The sequence below is a fragment of the Eschrichtius robustus genome, chromosome 3, assembly GCF_028021215.1.
Source record: "Eschrichtius robustus isolate mEscRob2 chromosome 3, mEscRob2.pri, whole genome shotgun sequence".
Taxonomy (NCBI): domain Eukaryota; kingdom Metazoa; phylum Chordata; class Mammalia; order Artiodactyla; family Eschrichtiidae; genus Eschrichtius; species Eschrichtius robustus.
In genome coordinates, this window is record NC_090826.1 from 20,911,599 (window position 1) to 20,928,156 (window position 16,558).

Genomic DNA, 16,558 nt, shown 5'->3' on the forward strand with positions numbered 1-16,558 from the left:
AGAAAGAAAAAGTAAAACTATTTCTATACACACATGACATGATCTTATATATAGAAAATCCTAAGGAATCCGTAAAAACGTATTGGAATTAGTAAACGAGTTCAGCAAGGTTGCAGGACACAAGATCAACCAATGGTGCTGAGAAAATTGGATATCTGTGTGCACACAAAATTCTCACACCGTGTACAAAACTGACTCAGAATGAGTCATAGACCTAAAGATAAGAGCTAAAACCATAAAATTCTTAGAAGAAAATATAGGAACAAATCTTCGTGACCTTGGTTAGTCAAAGCCTTCTTAGATACAATATCAAAAACATAGGCAACAAAAGGGGAAAGAAAGGTAAATTAGACTTTAAAACTTGTGTGCTTCAAAGGATTCCATCAAGAAATGAAAAGGCTAGGATGGCTGTAATTAAAAAAAAAAAAAAAAGTGTTGGCAAAGATGTAGAGAAATTGGAACACTCATCCATTGTTGATAGGGATACAAAATGGTTCAGCTGCTGTGGAAAACAGTTTGGTGATTCCTCAAAAAGTTAAAGAATTACCATATGACCCGGGAATCCCACTCCTAGACATATACCAAAAGAACTGAAAACAGATATTCAAGCAAGTACATGTACACGCATGTTCATAGTAGCACTGTTCACAATAGCCAAAAGGTAGAAATAGTCCAAACGTCCATCAACAGATGAATGGATAAATAAATTATAGTATATATATGCAATGGAATATTAGACAATGTGGATGAACCTCCAAACCACTATGCTAAGTGAAAGAAATCAGACACAAAAGGTCACATATTATATGATTCCATTTATATGAATGTCTAGAATAGATAACTTCATAGAGATAGCAGATTGGTCATTGCCAGGGGCTGAGGGGAAGAGGGAATGAAGAGAAATTACTTAAAGGGTAAAGGATTTTACTTGGGAGTTATGGAAGTCTTTTGGAACTAGATACAGGTGGTGGTTGTACAGCGTTCTGATGACAGTGAATTGTTCACTTTAAAATGGTTAATTTTATGTTATGTGAATTTTACCTTAATAAATTTTCTTTTTTAATTATTTATTTATTTATTTATTTATGGCTGTGTTGGGTCTTCGTTTCTGTGCGAGGGCTTTCTCTAGTTGTGGCAAGTGGGGGCCACTCTTCATCGCGGTGCGCGGGCCTCATTATCGCGGCCTCTCTTGTTGCGGAGCACAGGCTCCAGACGCGCAGGCTCAGTAGTTGTGGCTCACGGGCTTAGTTGCTCCGCGGCATGTGGGATCTTCCCAGACCAGGGCTCGAACCCGTGTCCCCTGCATTAGCAGGCAGATTCTCAACCACTGCGCCACCAGGGAAGCCCAATAAATTATTTTTTAAAGAAGAAAGTGAAAAAGCAACTCACAGAATGGGAGAAAATATTTTCAAAGCATTTATCTGATAAGGAACTTGTATCCAGAATATATAAACAACTCTTACAACTCAATAATAAAGAACAAATAACCAAATCAAAAAATTGGCAAAGGATATGAACAGACATTTCTCCAAAGAAGACATATAAATGGACGATAAACATATAAAAATTCTCAACAACAGCAAAAAAGCTCAACATTAAAAGTCATTTGAGAAATGCAAATCAAAACCACAATGAATTACTATTTCACACCCACTATGATGGTTATAATTTTTTAAAAAATATGATAAAAGACAAGTGTTGGTAACAATATGGAGAAATTGGAACCCTTATACATTGCGGGCAGGCAAGCAAAATGCTGCAGCCACTGTGGAAAATAATTTGGTGGTTCTTCAAAAATTTAAACAGTTAGCATATGACTCAGCAATTCTATTCTTAGATAATATATACTCCAGAGAATTGAAAACATATGTTCATATAAAAACTTTTATATGAATGTTCATAACAGCTTTAGTTGCGATAGCTAAAAAGTGGAAACAACACATAAATCTAATATAATTCAATTAAAAAAGAAAAAGAAACAACCCAAATGTCCATCAGTTGACGAATGGATAAACAAAATGTGGTATATTCATACAATGGGATATTCTTCATCTATAAAAATGAAGTACTAATACACGCTACAATGTAAACATTAAAAACATTATGTTAAATGAAAGAAGCCAGTCACAGAGATGACATATTGTATGATTCCATTTATATGAAATGTCCAGAATAGGCAAATATATAGAGACAGAAATTTGATTAGTGGTTGCCTAGAGCTGGGGGTTGGGAGGGGGAGATTGGGAGTGTTTGCTTTTAGTGTGATGAAGATGTTCTAAAATAGGTCATGGTTGGGCTTCCCTGGTGGCACAGTGGTTAAGAATCCGCCTGCCAATGCAGGGGACATGGGTTCGATCCCTGGTCCTGGAAGATCCCACATGCCATGGAGCAACTAAGCCCATGCACCACGACTATTGAGCCTGTGCTCTAGAGCCCATGAGCCACAACTACTGAGCCTGCATGCTGCAACTACTGAAGCCCACCCACCTAAAGCCGGTGTTCCGCAACAAGAGAAGCCACCACAATGAGGGGCCTGTGCACCGCAACGAAGAGTAGCCTCGCTCGCCGCAACTGGAGAAGGCCCGCGCGCAGCAATGAAGATCCAACGCAGCCAAAAATAAATAAATAAAATAAATAAATTTAGAAAAATTAAAAAATAAAATAGGTCATGGTTAAAAAAAAATAAGATCATGGTGGTTGCACAACTCTGAATATACTAAAAACCACTGAATTGCCCACTTTAAATGGATGAATAGTACAGTATACACTGTATTATATATTAAAGCTCTTAAAAAGAGAGAGATAAGTATATTCTTGCCTTCCTAACACTAGAATGCCTTCCTGGAGTTTCCATAAATGCCTCCTGCTAGAATGGGAGCTCCGTGAAATGAAGGCTCTAGTGAAGTATCCATCAAAACCTACATGTCATTTCTCCAAAGAAGACATACAGATGGCCAACAAACACATGAAAAGATGCTCAACATCACTAATTATTAGAGAAATGCAAATCAAAACTACAATGAGGTATCACCTCACACTGGTCAGAATGGCCATCATCAAAAAATCTACAAACAGTAAATGCTGGAGAGGGTGTGGAGAAAAGGGAACCCTCCTACACTGTTGGTGGGAATGTAAATTGATACAGCCACTATGGAGAACAGTATGGAGGTTCCTTAAAAAACTAAAACTAGAACTACCATATGACCCAACAATCACACTACTGGGTATATACCCAGAGAAAACCATAATTCAAAAAAACACATGCACCCCAATGTCCATAGCAGCACTATTTACAACAGCCAGGACATGGAAGCAACCATGGAAACAAGGTCCGTCAACAGATGAATGGATAAAGAAGATGTGGTACATATATACAATGGAATATTACTCAGCCATAAAAAGGAATGAAATTGGGTCATTTGTAGAGACCTGGACGGACCTAGAGAGTGTCATACAGAGTGAAGTAAGCCAGAAAAAGAAAAGCAAATATCGTATAATAACGTATATATGTGGAATCTAGGCACTTACCTGGTGGCGCATTAGTTAAGAATCCGCCTGCCAATGCAGGGGACATGGGTTCGATCCCTGGTCCGGGAATATCCCACATGCCACAGAGCAAATAAGCCCGTGTGCCACAACTACTGAGCTTGTGCTCTAGAGCCCGCAAGCCACAACTACTGAAGTCCATGCCCTAGAGCCTGTGCTCCACAACAAGAGAAGCCACCTCAAGTGAGAAGCCCGCGCACCGCAACGAAGAGTAACCCCCACTCGCCACAACTAGAGAAAGCCCACGCGCAGCAACGAAGACCCAACACAGCCAAAAATAAATAAATAAAAATAATTAAATAAATATTTTTTTAAAATAACATATATGCGGAATCTAGAAAAATGGTATAGCTGATATTATATGCAAAGCAGAAGTAGAGACACAGGCGTAGATAACAAATGTATGGATACCAAGGGGGAAAGGGGTGGGGTGGGAGGAATTGGGAGACTGGGATTGATATTTTTGATACTATGTATAAAATAGAAAACTGATGGGAACATACTGTACAGCACAGGAAACTCTACCGAATGCACTGTGGTAACCTAAATGGGAGGGAAGTCCAAAAGGGAAGGGATATCTGTATGTGTATGGCTGATTCATTTTGTTGTGCAGTGGAGGCTAACACAACATGGTAAAGCAACCATACTTCAATAAAAATTCAAAAAAAAACAAAACAAAACCTGTATGTCAGACTCCCCACACCTTCAGCTTAATGGTATGTGAGCAGGAGCGGGCCCAGGGCAGAGTATTTCCATGCACAAGCTCTGCTTTGGCAGAAATGGTGATGGAAATGGTGGCTTGGCACTCAACATCCCTTGCTCCCTCCTAGCGTGCCTTCCTGTACTGCACAGGAGGAACGTGAGAAAACTACATTTCCCAAACTCCCTTGCAGCTAGGACACTGATTATGAATATGGTTGTGCTAATCCAGATACATTTGGATGAGATTTGGAAGGTGAAAGTGAAGAGGTCAAAGGCTCTAGGTCAGCCTTTTTTACAACAGTATCAGCAGCAGGACCAGAGTCAAATTTTGGAGCATCTTTTGTTTTCTTTTTCCTTGTGGATCTGTCATAGGTCTGGAGCCAGCCCTTACAGATTCTCCACCTTTCTGAGTGAAGCAAAGGGAGCAGCTCCCCAGCCTGGTCAGTTCTGTAGAGTTGTTCTGGAATTACTCCTGGAGGCCTAGTCTAGAACCAGCTCCCAGTCCCTTCTTGTTATTTTGGAAGATTTAATGCCCTGTATGACATCCCTTTCCAACTGGCAATAGCAGTTTATTTATTTATTGAAACTATCAGATGCTTTTTTTTTTTAAATAAATTTATTTATTTTTGGCTGCTTTGCTTCTTCGTTGCTGCGCACGGGCTTTCTCTAGTTGCGGCGAGCGGGGACTACTCTTTATTGTGGTGTGCGGGCTTCTCATTGCAGTGGCTTCTCTTGTTGCAGAGCACGGGCTCTAGGTGAGCAGGCTTCAGTAGTTGTGGCATGCGGGCTCAGTAGTTGTGGCTTGTGGGCTCTAGAGGGCAGGCTCAGCAGTTGAGGCGCATGGGCTTAGTTGTTCCGCGGCATGTGGGATCTTCCCGGACCAGGGATCGAACCTGTGTCCCCTGCATTGGCAGGCGGATTCTTAACCACTGCACCACCAGGAAAGTCCCAATAGCAGTTTATTTATTTGCAGCTGAGCCTTAAGGAATACCCCCGCTTCGCCCATGTTGTCTTGCATGAAGACATGTAATCATTCTGAGCCCCTGTATCCTCATCTTTAGAATGCAAGTAAGAATACCTCACTGAGGATTAAATATGAAGTATTTAAAGCTAGCATACTACTTGACAACAATTTCATGAACTGAAGCTATCTGGTTGAGTTCAGGGGTCCTCGTAGCTTGGACTCCTATGAGGTAACAAACAGACTCAGGCTACACCCTCCTTCCTCCCAGAAGTTCACCCCGACATTTCCTATCTCTGCATCCTTAAAACTCAGAGCCAAGTGGTGTAGGTCCCGTTGTGTCAGGTACGAGAGAGTAGGGCAGGGGAGAGACCACCAGATTGGGGCTTGGACCATCTAGGTGCCAGTAGCCCTCTTTTACAGATGAGAAGACTGACATTTAGGGAAGATAAAGGACTTGCTTAAGATCAACAAGCCACAAAGGCAGAGAATGGATCTGAAGGCACTTTTGTCTGACTGCAGAGTGAGGCCTTTGTTCAGCACACTGTACACAGACCTGTTACTTTTGGCACGTGATCCACTCCCCACTCTGTTTGAGGAAAGGAGGTGGCAACCTCATTTCAATGAGAAATTATCTGGAGAGACAGCCCCCTGGATTGCTCGGTGGGCAAGGACACCACTCCAGAAAACTGGGGCAATTTGGGTACCACGAAGAGCATTCAGAAGGCAGCAGGTCCTTTGCTAGGATCTAGTTGAGATGACAACTCTGAATGCTCACCCAAGGAGTCAGGAGAGAAAGATCTAGTCCCTTGGCTGACATCGACCTAAAACATGCTACGCATGAGGTGCCACAGTGGTTGCGGGAACATGTGCTATAGCAGGGAGCCCAGGCAGGGACTGTTAGCCCACCCTCGCCTGCCCATCAGCAGGCCTCAGACCTTTCCAAGGACACCGCTCCCAGGGCCCCAGGACTTTCACACCTTCAGAGAGGGCCCCCAATCCCCATCCCGCCAACTGCCCACCTTTAAGGTTCAGTGGGCAACTTCCTCCTCTAAGACCGGACCTCAGTTCAGCAACGTTTCCCACCTCTGAGGGTCTGCAGCCCTCATTTCAGGCAGACCGCTCCTCAGGGACACAACAAATCCTGCCTTGTGTCATGATTACAGTGGGAAGAATAGGAGGCCTGGGCTGACCTCAAACCTACATCAGCCCCACTGTACTTGTGTGGCCTTGGCCTGTTACTGAGCCGCTATGAACCTCTTTCTTCACCTGTAAAACAAGGTTACTAATACCTACTTTGCTGGAGAGGTAAAGAGGGGTAAGCATGTACTGGGGCTCCTGTTCAGTAGATGGTCGTCCCTCCTCCTGGCCCCTCTCCTGCTATTTCCTTTCAGATTATACCATCCTTCAGGGCAGAGGCAGGACCTTATTATCTCTTTATCCACAACCACACCCATCCACACCCGCACCCAGAGGCTGCCTGACAAAACCCGTTGAATGAGTCAACAACTAGGAGCCTATGGTCTACATCACTCCATTTGTTTCATGCATTCGTTTGTTGAACAAAATTGTCTTGAGTCTTAACCAGGTGCCAAGCCCTGTGCTTGGTGCCAAGGATATAAAACCCGAGAGGCCCACAGGCTGTGATAAAACAGACATGTGTGATATTATAGTCCAGTGTGATCACTGAGCTAGGGGCATCCAGAGGGGAATGTCTAACCTGGGGAGGTGGGGACAAAGTTGTCAGGGGAAGTTTCCTGGAGGAGGTGGGGCCTTGTCTGACTTCATTTAGTATCTGTGTGTCTCCAGCCATTAGAATGGAAGTACCATGAAGAGAGAGATTTTTGTTTTGTTCACTGCTGTGTCCCCAGCACCTGAAAGACTACCTGGTACATAGCAGGTGCTTGATCAGTATATGTGAATGAATGCATGAAACAGGCAAAGAAGAGTTTTGGGCAGAGGCTTGGAGGCAGGAGACTGCTTGGCTCCTCTGGGTTCCTGCAACACTTGCTCTTCTTTCAAGGGACACCATAACCCCATACAGGGCTCCGCTCCTCACAAAGACTCTCATACCCCTGTGTCAATCTCACAATAGCCCAGTGAGGTGAGCAGGGCAGATACAACTCTCCCTACTCACCGATGGGGAAACTGATCTTTGGAGAGAAAAAGTGATTGGCCCACAGTCCCATGGCAAATTGGTGGCCTTGCTGAGAGGAGAACTCAGGTCTCCTGGCTCTGAAACCTGGCTCTAACCTGCTGCCCTGAGGGCAGGGCTCAGTGCAAGCTGCAGTGCTCAGCTGAGCTGGGTGTCTCAACCTTCAAATCCAGAGAGGGGACCTCAGCAGGCAGTAGAGGAAGATCATGGTCCTGAGAATGGAGACGGTATAATAATAGTAATGAGGAGGAGGAGGAGGAGAATTAGAACTTTTCTATTGTTATGATACATTTTTTTTTAGTAAGTTCAGTGCTAGACATCTATTCTTTCATTTATTCCTCACCACAACCCTGTGAGGTGGATAGGCTTCCCCCTATTTAACAGATAAAAAACTGAGCTCAGAAAGGTTAATTAACTTGTTTGAGGCCATACAGCCAATAAGTGGTAGAGCTGAATCACAAGCCAAGTCTGTTGAACTTTTTACCATCTTTGCTCATCTACAAAGGGCAAGGGATATGGGAGAGGTGTGATGCTATGATGCTGTATTCATGCTGGGGGCCAGGAGGACCTCAGAGCCCTGGCCAGGAGGCACTGCCGAGGTCAGACGGCTTTCTCCTGGCAGCAGAGTCCAGGGCTTTCGGTACCGGGAAGTCCCACGGTTCTAACACAGAGCTTCTCCTGCTGCCATAGCTGTCACACAACAGACACTTACAGATGCCTAGGTGCCTAGCACAGCTGGGATGTAAATGTAACCCAAACACCCAGGCTTCCCATTTATTGGGAATAAATGAGGGCATGTTAATAGAAACGACTTAAATTTCACTCCAACCCAACCTTGAAACCGCCCTCATTATTTCTCCTGTGGCAGTTGAGTATTTTGGTTAACAGACCAAGACCCTAAAGTCAACCAGACTAAGTTCAAATCCCGTCTCTGCCACTCTAGCTTGCACCTTGAGCAAGTTCTGTGGCATGCCTCAGTTTGTTTCCTTACCTACTTACAAAATAGGAATTGTAACAGACCGAGGTCTTGGGGTGTTAGGAAGATTGTAGCAGACAGTGCATGGAAAGTGCTTAACCCAGCACCTCGCCCAGAGTAAGGGCAGGATGAATGGAGCTGCCGAGAGGATTTTTCTGAGAGGTTCTGGGGACGGCTTGGTGGGCTCTCAATCATGCCACCTGAGGGATACTAGCAACTGCCTCCATGGGAAGCCAAGGATGCTGCCTCCGGAGCTCCTCCAGCACTGGGCCAGCAAGTCACTCTTAGGACATGTTCTGCTCTCAGTGATGAGAAGGGTGTCCCACTCATGCCCCAGGTCCCGCTTTGTCAGCAGAGGGTGAGGGAGCTGAAAAGGCACCACTTGCTCTCCCATACATCAGAGCCCATCATGGTAGCAGCTCCTGGGACTCTGACAAGTGGGCTGTTGTTCAGCCAGACCCCGTGGCTCTGGCTCAACATCACGGCCATTTCATTCCCCAGGGAACTCCTCAGCCCTCGCACCCATGGGCCTCAGGGGTCCAGCCCAGCCCCTAATGTCTGAACTTCAGCAGACTCCACACCTGCTTCTGGCCACCCAAAATCTCCCAGGCTGGGTAGAAAAGACTCCAATAAGTGATAACGATGAAAGCCTTTAAGAGACAAAGAGAGAAACTGTTGCAGGAGCACAGAGCAAGGAGTCTTTTTTTTTTTCCTGCCTGGATCAGGGAAGCCAATCTCACTGTGTCACTAATGACTCAAAATGCTTCCATGGCTCCTCAGACCCCCAGTTTAGCCTATGAGGCCTTATCTGATACAGCCCCTGCCCAGGCCACCACAAAGTGTATATGACCTCGCTTCATCCTGCAGCTTTATTTCATAGAAAAAGAAATAAGGCTCAGAGATTTTAAATAATTTGCTCAAGGTCACAAAACAGGCTAGAATTTGAACCCAGACCCAACCCCAGAGCCTGTGCTCTAAGAATCACAGAGTCGTTTTAAAAACTAAATGAACAACTTGTAAAAACACTTTGGGAAGCATACAAGAGAAATTAAAGACACCATTCGTAGTAAATGTCGTTTGAGTTAACTTGAAAATATTTTCCTCATCTTGATCAAAACCCTCAAGCAATCCAATGATAATATCACCTCTAGATGTGGTCACTCTTAAGACATCAAAGGAGACCAAAGGGGTCAACAAGAGGTGGCTTACAAAACTGAGTGTCCTCCTTTCTGGACAGTGTGGGCAGGCACAGATTCTGGAAGACTGTTCCCTGTGGATTATGGCAATACCAGACTCTGCTCTGCCCTCAGCCAGGAGGAGCTGTGTAAAGCCCATTGCCCTGAGCAGCATCAGGAGCTGAGAAGGTACGCTCATTCAAGACGGGTTCTAGCCAGCTCTTCCCAAAGTTTCCCATGGAACACCTATAAAGTAAGGATATTTTAGCAGAACACTACCAGGAGGTCATGACCTCCAGATTAAAGGAGACAGCCCAGCCTCTAACAAAACAACAGAGGTGTCAAATTAACTGCTACAAGAAATGATCAAAAATTGATTCCTTTTTGAATAGACAGTAAGCGTTGAGTATCACAGTCACAGGCTGAAATTATGAGACAAGTTGCAAGACATAGTAAAATGATCAAATGTCTTGACTGCAACTTAATATGTGGTTGGTGAATACATTCACGTGGAAGTGAAACTATTTGTTGAAATGAAACAATGCATTTATGCATTGGAGATGAGTTCTTGAAACTCATAGGAATTCTTGATGTGTTCTTTCAGGTCCTCCAAGAAGCAAATGTCAAGAGGGGATTAGATGTGGGAGAGATTTATTGGGGAAAGTACCTGAGAGGGAAAACGTGCAAGGAGCCAGAGGAAGCTGGGAGAGCCGGCAGACCACAGTGCAGGTGAAATCCCCATGGAGGACAGAGGAAGGAGTGAGGACTGGGCAGGAAACGTCTTAGACGGGAGTGCAATTCTAAGAAAGTTTCAGCAGAGCCAATGGGGAGTCCTCAATGCAAAATTACCCATCACAGGACTCCCTTGCCTTCCGGGATGGCCCTGCCTTCCTGTCCTTGTTGACTTCGTCCCTGCTTGGGAGCCACCCATTGGAAGTGTGGCCCCAGAGGTCCTGTGGTGAAGGATTCCGGCCACTATGGTTGGGGCACACATGACACTTGGGTATGGCATACCATTTATTAAGGGCTATAAGTATGTCACAGCAAGACCAACCATAGCAACGTGTTTAGTTTTTATTACGCAAGTATTTTTCCAGTACATTTTAAGAGAAATAAATATCACAAGCCTTATTTGTGTTTTCAGAATACTCCATGAAGTCTCAGGAAACATTTTGGAAAATTCTGGATTTCGTGAATTCCTGGCCAAGGGATAATTGGGAGTGCGGAAAGAGGACACAGGACAGAGCTGGGAGATCTGGGTTCTAGCCTGATCCTGTCACTCACTTGCTGTTGGAGCTTCTTCACGTCACTTCATTAGTTTCCACACCTTAAAATGGGTGCGAGGAAGAGGAGCTCCTACGTGTCCCTCGGAACCTGCTGTTCAGAGCCCCTTAAAAACAGACTCCTGGACAGAGGATTCTAGAGCAAAGTGGCTGCTTTTGTGGCATTAAAACCTGCTGGTCATGCACTTGCACCTTGTGCCCCCATGGGTGTGCCAAGCAGGGACCTTGTTCCCCACCATCCTCTGCCCCTGGCTTCTCCTGAGCAGACTGGCTCGACTTCTGGTCTTGTGGTTTCCCTCTGTCAGCTGTCATAGCAACTGTGGGTGCTGGGAAGGGGGAGGCTCTGGGGGGAGCTGTGGTAGACAGGGGGAAGGTGTCACCTTCCAAAATAACCCCCGAGGAGAGACTGGTGGCCACTTTGAAGCAGATTCTCATCACCACGCTGTTTCCAGGAAACCCCCAGAAGCTGAACAAAGGAGGGGCTTTTAAGAAATGAAGCCTGGTGCAAGATCCTTAGCCTTCCTGGACAGATGGGAGACAAGCCAAGGGTCTAGAAGTCCAACCAGATTTGGAGGGGGATCAGGGAGCAGAATTAGGAGGAGGGGGCAAGGTTAGTGGTGAGAAGGTCAGGGTATGAGATCCCCAAGAGGAGCGTCTGTGTCTTCCCCGTCTGCCTAGGGGTTCCTTGAAGGCTGTGTCCTGGTCTCCCCTTGAGACGAGGAGGCCCCACAGTGTGGGCTCTGTATCTTGCGTGAGATAAGGAGTCTCAGCCAGGGCCTCTGAGATGCAGCCTCGTCCACTTGTCTGCCCAAGCCTAGCACAAAGCTGCTTCCTGTCTCCCGGAAGTCTGCCTCTATCAGTGCCCGCACCTCTTATCTGCCCCCTGTCCTGTCCTCCACCCAGGGGTCCAGCCCCACCACACTCTTTCCAGAGCCACTGACTGATTTCCAGCTGCAACTTCCTCTGGACTTTACTGGATTTTACTTTGGCCTCCTTCTCAGCACACTTAGGCCAGTTGTTTTTTTTTGTTTTGTTTGTCTGTTTGTTTTAATCTGTTCAGTCAAAATCCTTCCTTCCTCTGAGAGGGGCAGAGGCCTCTAGCTAACCCATCACCAATGTACTCCTGACAATTAGCTCTAACTCTGAGCATATGCAAATGGTCCACAAAACAGACCGCATCCAGTAAATGATAACAGTGGCCACCCCTGGCTGCAGGCTGGGCATCTGCCAGGTACAATGCTAACACTTCACACCTGGCATCTCAGGTCATTCCTACCTTCAAGACTATTACAGAGCTCCCATTGTCCCCCGGCACTTGCTAGGTGCTGGAGACACTGCAGTCAAAAGCAGAAAATGATCCTTGCCCTTCTGGAGTTTACATCCTCACAGCAACTCTGAGGGTAGGCATTATTGCTCCCATTACCTAAGGTAAGAAAGCCAGTAAGCAGACTCCACACTCAAGCTCAGCCCTTTATAAGGCAGAAGGCTTTTTAAGAAACATGAGATTTTGGACTTTACAAACTGAAAGCACTAGACTAATAGGAACTGGCTTCTGCATAACACTTTCAGTTTGTAAAACACTTGGCTCCTCGAAGAGATGGCTGATCTAGTGCTGGGCTGAGGAAGTACAGGTAAGCCTGGAACAGCTTGCTTTGCCAGAAAGCAAGGAAGTACTCAAAGCAAGATGAGGACACAAGGACCTGGGAACCAGTTTGAAGGGGGTCCCACTGGCCAAACTGGGGGCAATTTAAACATCAGAACAACTGATGGTAATTGATTATAGCCCATTGAAAAATGAGAAATCCATGAATCCATTCTGATATAAATAAATTTATTTTTTTAAAGTCTTTATTGAATTTTGTTACAATATTGCTTCTGTTTTATGTTTTGAGTTTTTTCACCACAAGGCATGTGGGATCTTAGCTCCCTGACCAAGGATCCAACCCGCACCCCCTGCATTGGAAGGCGAAGTCTTAATCACTGGACCTCCAGGGAAGTCCCCCATTCTATTATAAATAAATGAATGAATACATGGAGAAGGAAAAGCTCTTCTAACAAATGTAGAAAGATAACGTAATTAGAAAATCACATTTGGTAGACATCAAAATAATAATCAGTTTAGCCAAGGATTAATCAATGGATGCTAAAACTACGGGATGAAAGTTTGTGAGAAACAGGATCTATGTCATCACAATGTGTTTCCCTACAAGATACTCACTGAATACAAAGGGAAAAAAAATAGCAACTTGGCAATGGAGGAAACTGACACCTCAACCAAGTGATTCAAGTTCAACACACAATGGTTCAAATTAATATCATGTATCTCCTGATATGATATACTGAGAAAGATATATCAACTTCTGTGATATTCCTGCCAAAAATGCAAATTTTCAATCTAATCATGAGGAAACATCAGACAAACCCAAACTGAAGGATATTCTACAAAGTAACTGGCCTACTGGACTTCCCTGGTGGTGCAGTGGTTAAGAATCTGCCTGTCAATGCAGGAGACACAGGTTTGACTCCTGGTCCGGGAAGATCCCGCATGCTGCAGAGCAACTAAGCCCGTGTGCCACAGCTACTGAAGCCCGCTCACCGTATCTAGAGAAAGCACGCGCACAGCAATGAGGACCCAACACAGGCAAAAATAAATAATAAATCAATTAGTTAATAAAAAAAAAACTGGCCAACTATTTTTTAAAATGTCATGTCACAAAAGACAAAAACCAAGGAATGATTCCAGATTAAAAAGACAGAGATGTGAGAATTTAATGGAATGGGTGATCCTGGATTGATTCTGGACAAGAAATAACATTATTAGACCCTTAACAGGACAATTGAAGAAACTCGAGTAAGTTCTGTAGATTATAGTGTATCATCCTGGCTTTGATAATTACGCTATGATTATGTTTGAGAATGTCCTTGTATTTTTAGAAAACACTCTCTGATGTATGTAGGGATGAAGGAACATTATGTCTGCAATTTACTCTGAAATAGTTGAGTATACATAGAGAGATGGGGAAGGGAGAGAGAATGATAACAAATGAGGTAAATTTTTAACAGTTGGGGAATCTCCGTGAAGGGTATACAAGAATTCTTTGATTCTTCTTGCAACTTTTCTATAAATCTGAAACAATCTCAAAATAAAAAGTTAAAAGAAAACATTTTACCATTAATTATCTCATTGGCTTTTCATGTAGAAGTTAAAAGCGAAGGTCTTATTACATCCTTATTTTACAAATGTGGGTAACAAGAGTTTGGAGAACTGAGCGTACTGGCTCAGGCTGTTCAATTAGTGGTGAATCAGAGTTTGAACCCAGATCTCTAAGCCTCAGAGGTTCTTCCATGTGGGTCTGAGGGATTAGTATGAGCTAGTACCGATGCGGGTGTACCCCTCTTTTAGGCTCTATCTATCCTAAGAAATCACATCATTCAAACCATTCTCACCTCTCCCCGCCCATCTCAAAATACCTAAGCAACTCAAGTGGACTGGGCACACTTTGTCTACAACACCACCTGGGAAAGGGTCCATGGTGACACGTCTGACTCAGGACTAACACACATCCATGAAGTAGATGTGAAAGCCACTGAGGCCCTTAGAGCTGCTGGATAGGTCATCATAACGAAGGAATGAACTAGTGGGTGAATGGACATTGGCATGCACACAGACTTTCATTTCAGCCTAAATACCTTGGATAGTTGAAGGTGGCTCCTCTTCTGGGGCCCAGCTAAGGAAGGGCTGAGGAGGGGCAGCTCCAACGCTCTGTAGCCCTCAACATGCTTCTCCATCCCTCTTTCCAAAGGGCCCCTCCCTGGCATTCCTATAACCCATAACCCATGAGCCATCCACCCAACGTGGACCACAGGGAGACTGATCAAAGGGAGAGGAAGGATCCCGGGGCCAGTTAAGGTCTGGAGCCAGCAGTCAGGCTCTGGAGTCCCACTCAGGCAGATGCAGGTCTTATTGGGCCTGGAGCTTTTACAGTTTAGGAGGCCCTCTTTAAGAAAAGAAATACAAGATTATAAATATAAAATATATAACCCAAGTGAACATTTATTTAGAATGAGAAAAGAAGTCATGATGAATCATAAATTTTATTTAACATCATAAAATATATTTGTATTATATTTGTATTAACTAATATATTTGTATTAACTAATTGTCTGGCACACCTCTATACTACTCTTTAACAGACTAGTGGCTGGTATTTCACATTTCAGATTTCCAACTGTGATTAAATATCTCATTTGTGGGGAATTCCCCAGAGGTCCAGCGGTTAGGACTCCGCATTTCCACTGCAGGAGGCTTGAGTCTCCAATCCCTGGTCGGGGAACTAAGATCCTGCAAGCTGTGTGGCCAAAAAAAAAAAAAAAAATTTCATTTGTTCACATTTTATAAAAATATGTGAGCATATGACTTGGCTCCCTCCACAGCCTTGGGAGCGGCCCTGAGTTTTAAACTAAATCGACTTCTGTTCCACTCCTTCTGGACAAAAAGTTTTGAGCTTAGGGAGGGCATGAACAGGAATTCTCCCTCCCAAGCTTGGTTACTCTAGAAAGGCCCCAGAGACCTGCTGACTCTCTCTCCTCCCCTTCTCCCCCAAAAATGCAATTCTCAAGAAAACTGAGCCTTGGAAAGTTGAGGGCTCTAGCTGTGTGTGTTCCACAATAGAAGAGGTTAAACCTCTGACCAAAGCTGGATATAGCCACAAGGCAGGCTTCTTTCTTTCCTTCTGAAGGGGCCCTGATCTTTCCTGCTTCAGGTCTCTGAAGCACATTGTTCCCTTTGTCTGAAACACAACCCCTGCACACCCCACCTTCACCTCTTTTCCACATTGTCACCTGGTCAAGATTTAGGCATCTGTTAAGTCTCAGTTTAAAAGGCAGTTGCTCAGGAAGGCTTTGTCTGATCCCCTTTCCCTTAAATTAAATCACAATAATTATCTATTCACTGTAATCCTACCCTGCCAGCACCACGAAGTCTAGGACCTTGTTTGTCTGTCCTTCCGTCTTGTTGGTGCCTGTATTTTTGCAGTCCATGGCATACTGTCTGGTGCACAGTGCCTGGCACACAATGGTGCTCAAACAATGTTTTTGAATGGAAGAAGGAAAGAAAGGACTTGATTCTGATGGGTGAGGAAAGGGGAAATGTGGGGACGGGACGCCCCCTACTGGACACGTGGAGTACCAGGGACCCAGGACTCCTGCCTGCACTGGGAAGAACAGTGGGGTGGTAAATTTCTTATCTGTGGGGTAGTCTTGGGAAGACTCCTACAGATTTATTCCCTCTCACTTCTATCAGCGCCACCACAGCTCTCCTCCCAAGCTTCAGAGCAGGGTCTGAGCTCTGCACCCATCCTCCCCGACACTGCAGACCACCTCACCCACAGCTCCATAGGGACCATCCCCTGAGCTTCCCCACAATTAATATCCCTCCCTCCTGGGCCTTTAGCTTTCAAGAGAATAGGCCCAGATTCTTCCATCGATCCCTTTTTCTCCTCCTCCCTAATCAATCAATCAGAAGTGATTGGTTAGGGCACTGGGGTGGGAAAGGAATGGTGGGCAGGGAGCATGGAAAGTTGGTGGGATGAGGGGCGTGGGTGGGTGAGTATGCTTCCGAAACAGGGTCCTGCTAATATTATGGCCAGAACAATGGGTTTGTTCTTGGAGGGATGCGAGGGATGAGAAGGTACCTGGGACGAGATATTTAGGAAATGATGAATGAGGAATTCCCATCGACTGCCTTGACTGAAAAAGCAT

The 16,558-nt window shown here is 44.8% G+C and overlaps 1 protein-coding gene across 1 annotated transcript in view; it reads right to left on the minus strand.

Annotated features, from left to right (window-relative positions):
• ZNF683 (zinc finger protein 683) overlaps positions 1-15,838 on the minus strand; it is a 29,506-nt gene extending 13,668 nt beyond the window's left edge. The window contains 1 exon segment of the mRNA XM_068537517.1: positions 15,762-15,838. Coding sequence (XP_068393618.1) covers positions 15,762-15,838 — 77 coding nt within the window.
• Between the last annotated feature and the right edge of the window lie 720 nt (positions 15,839-16,558).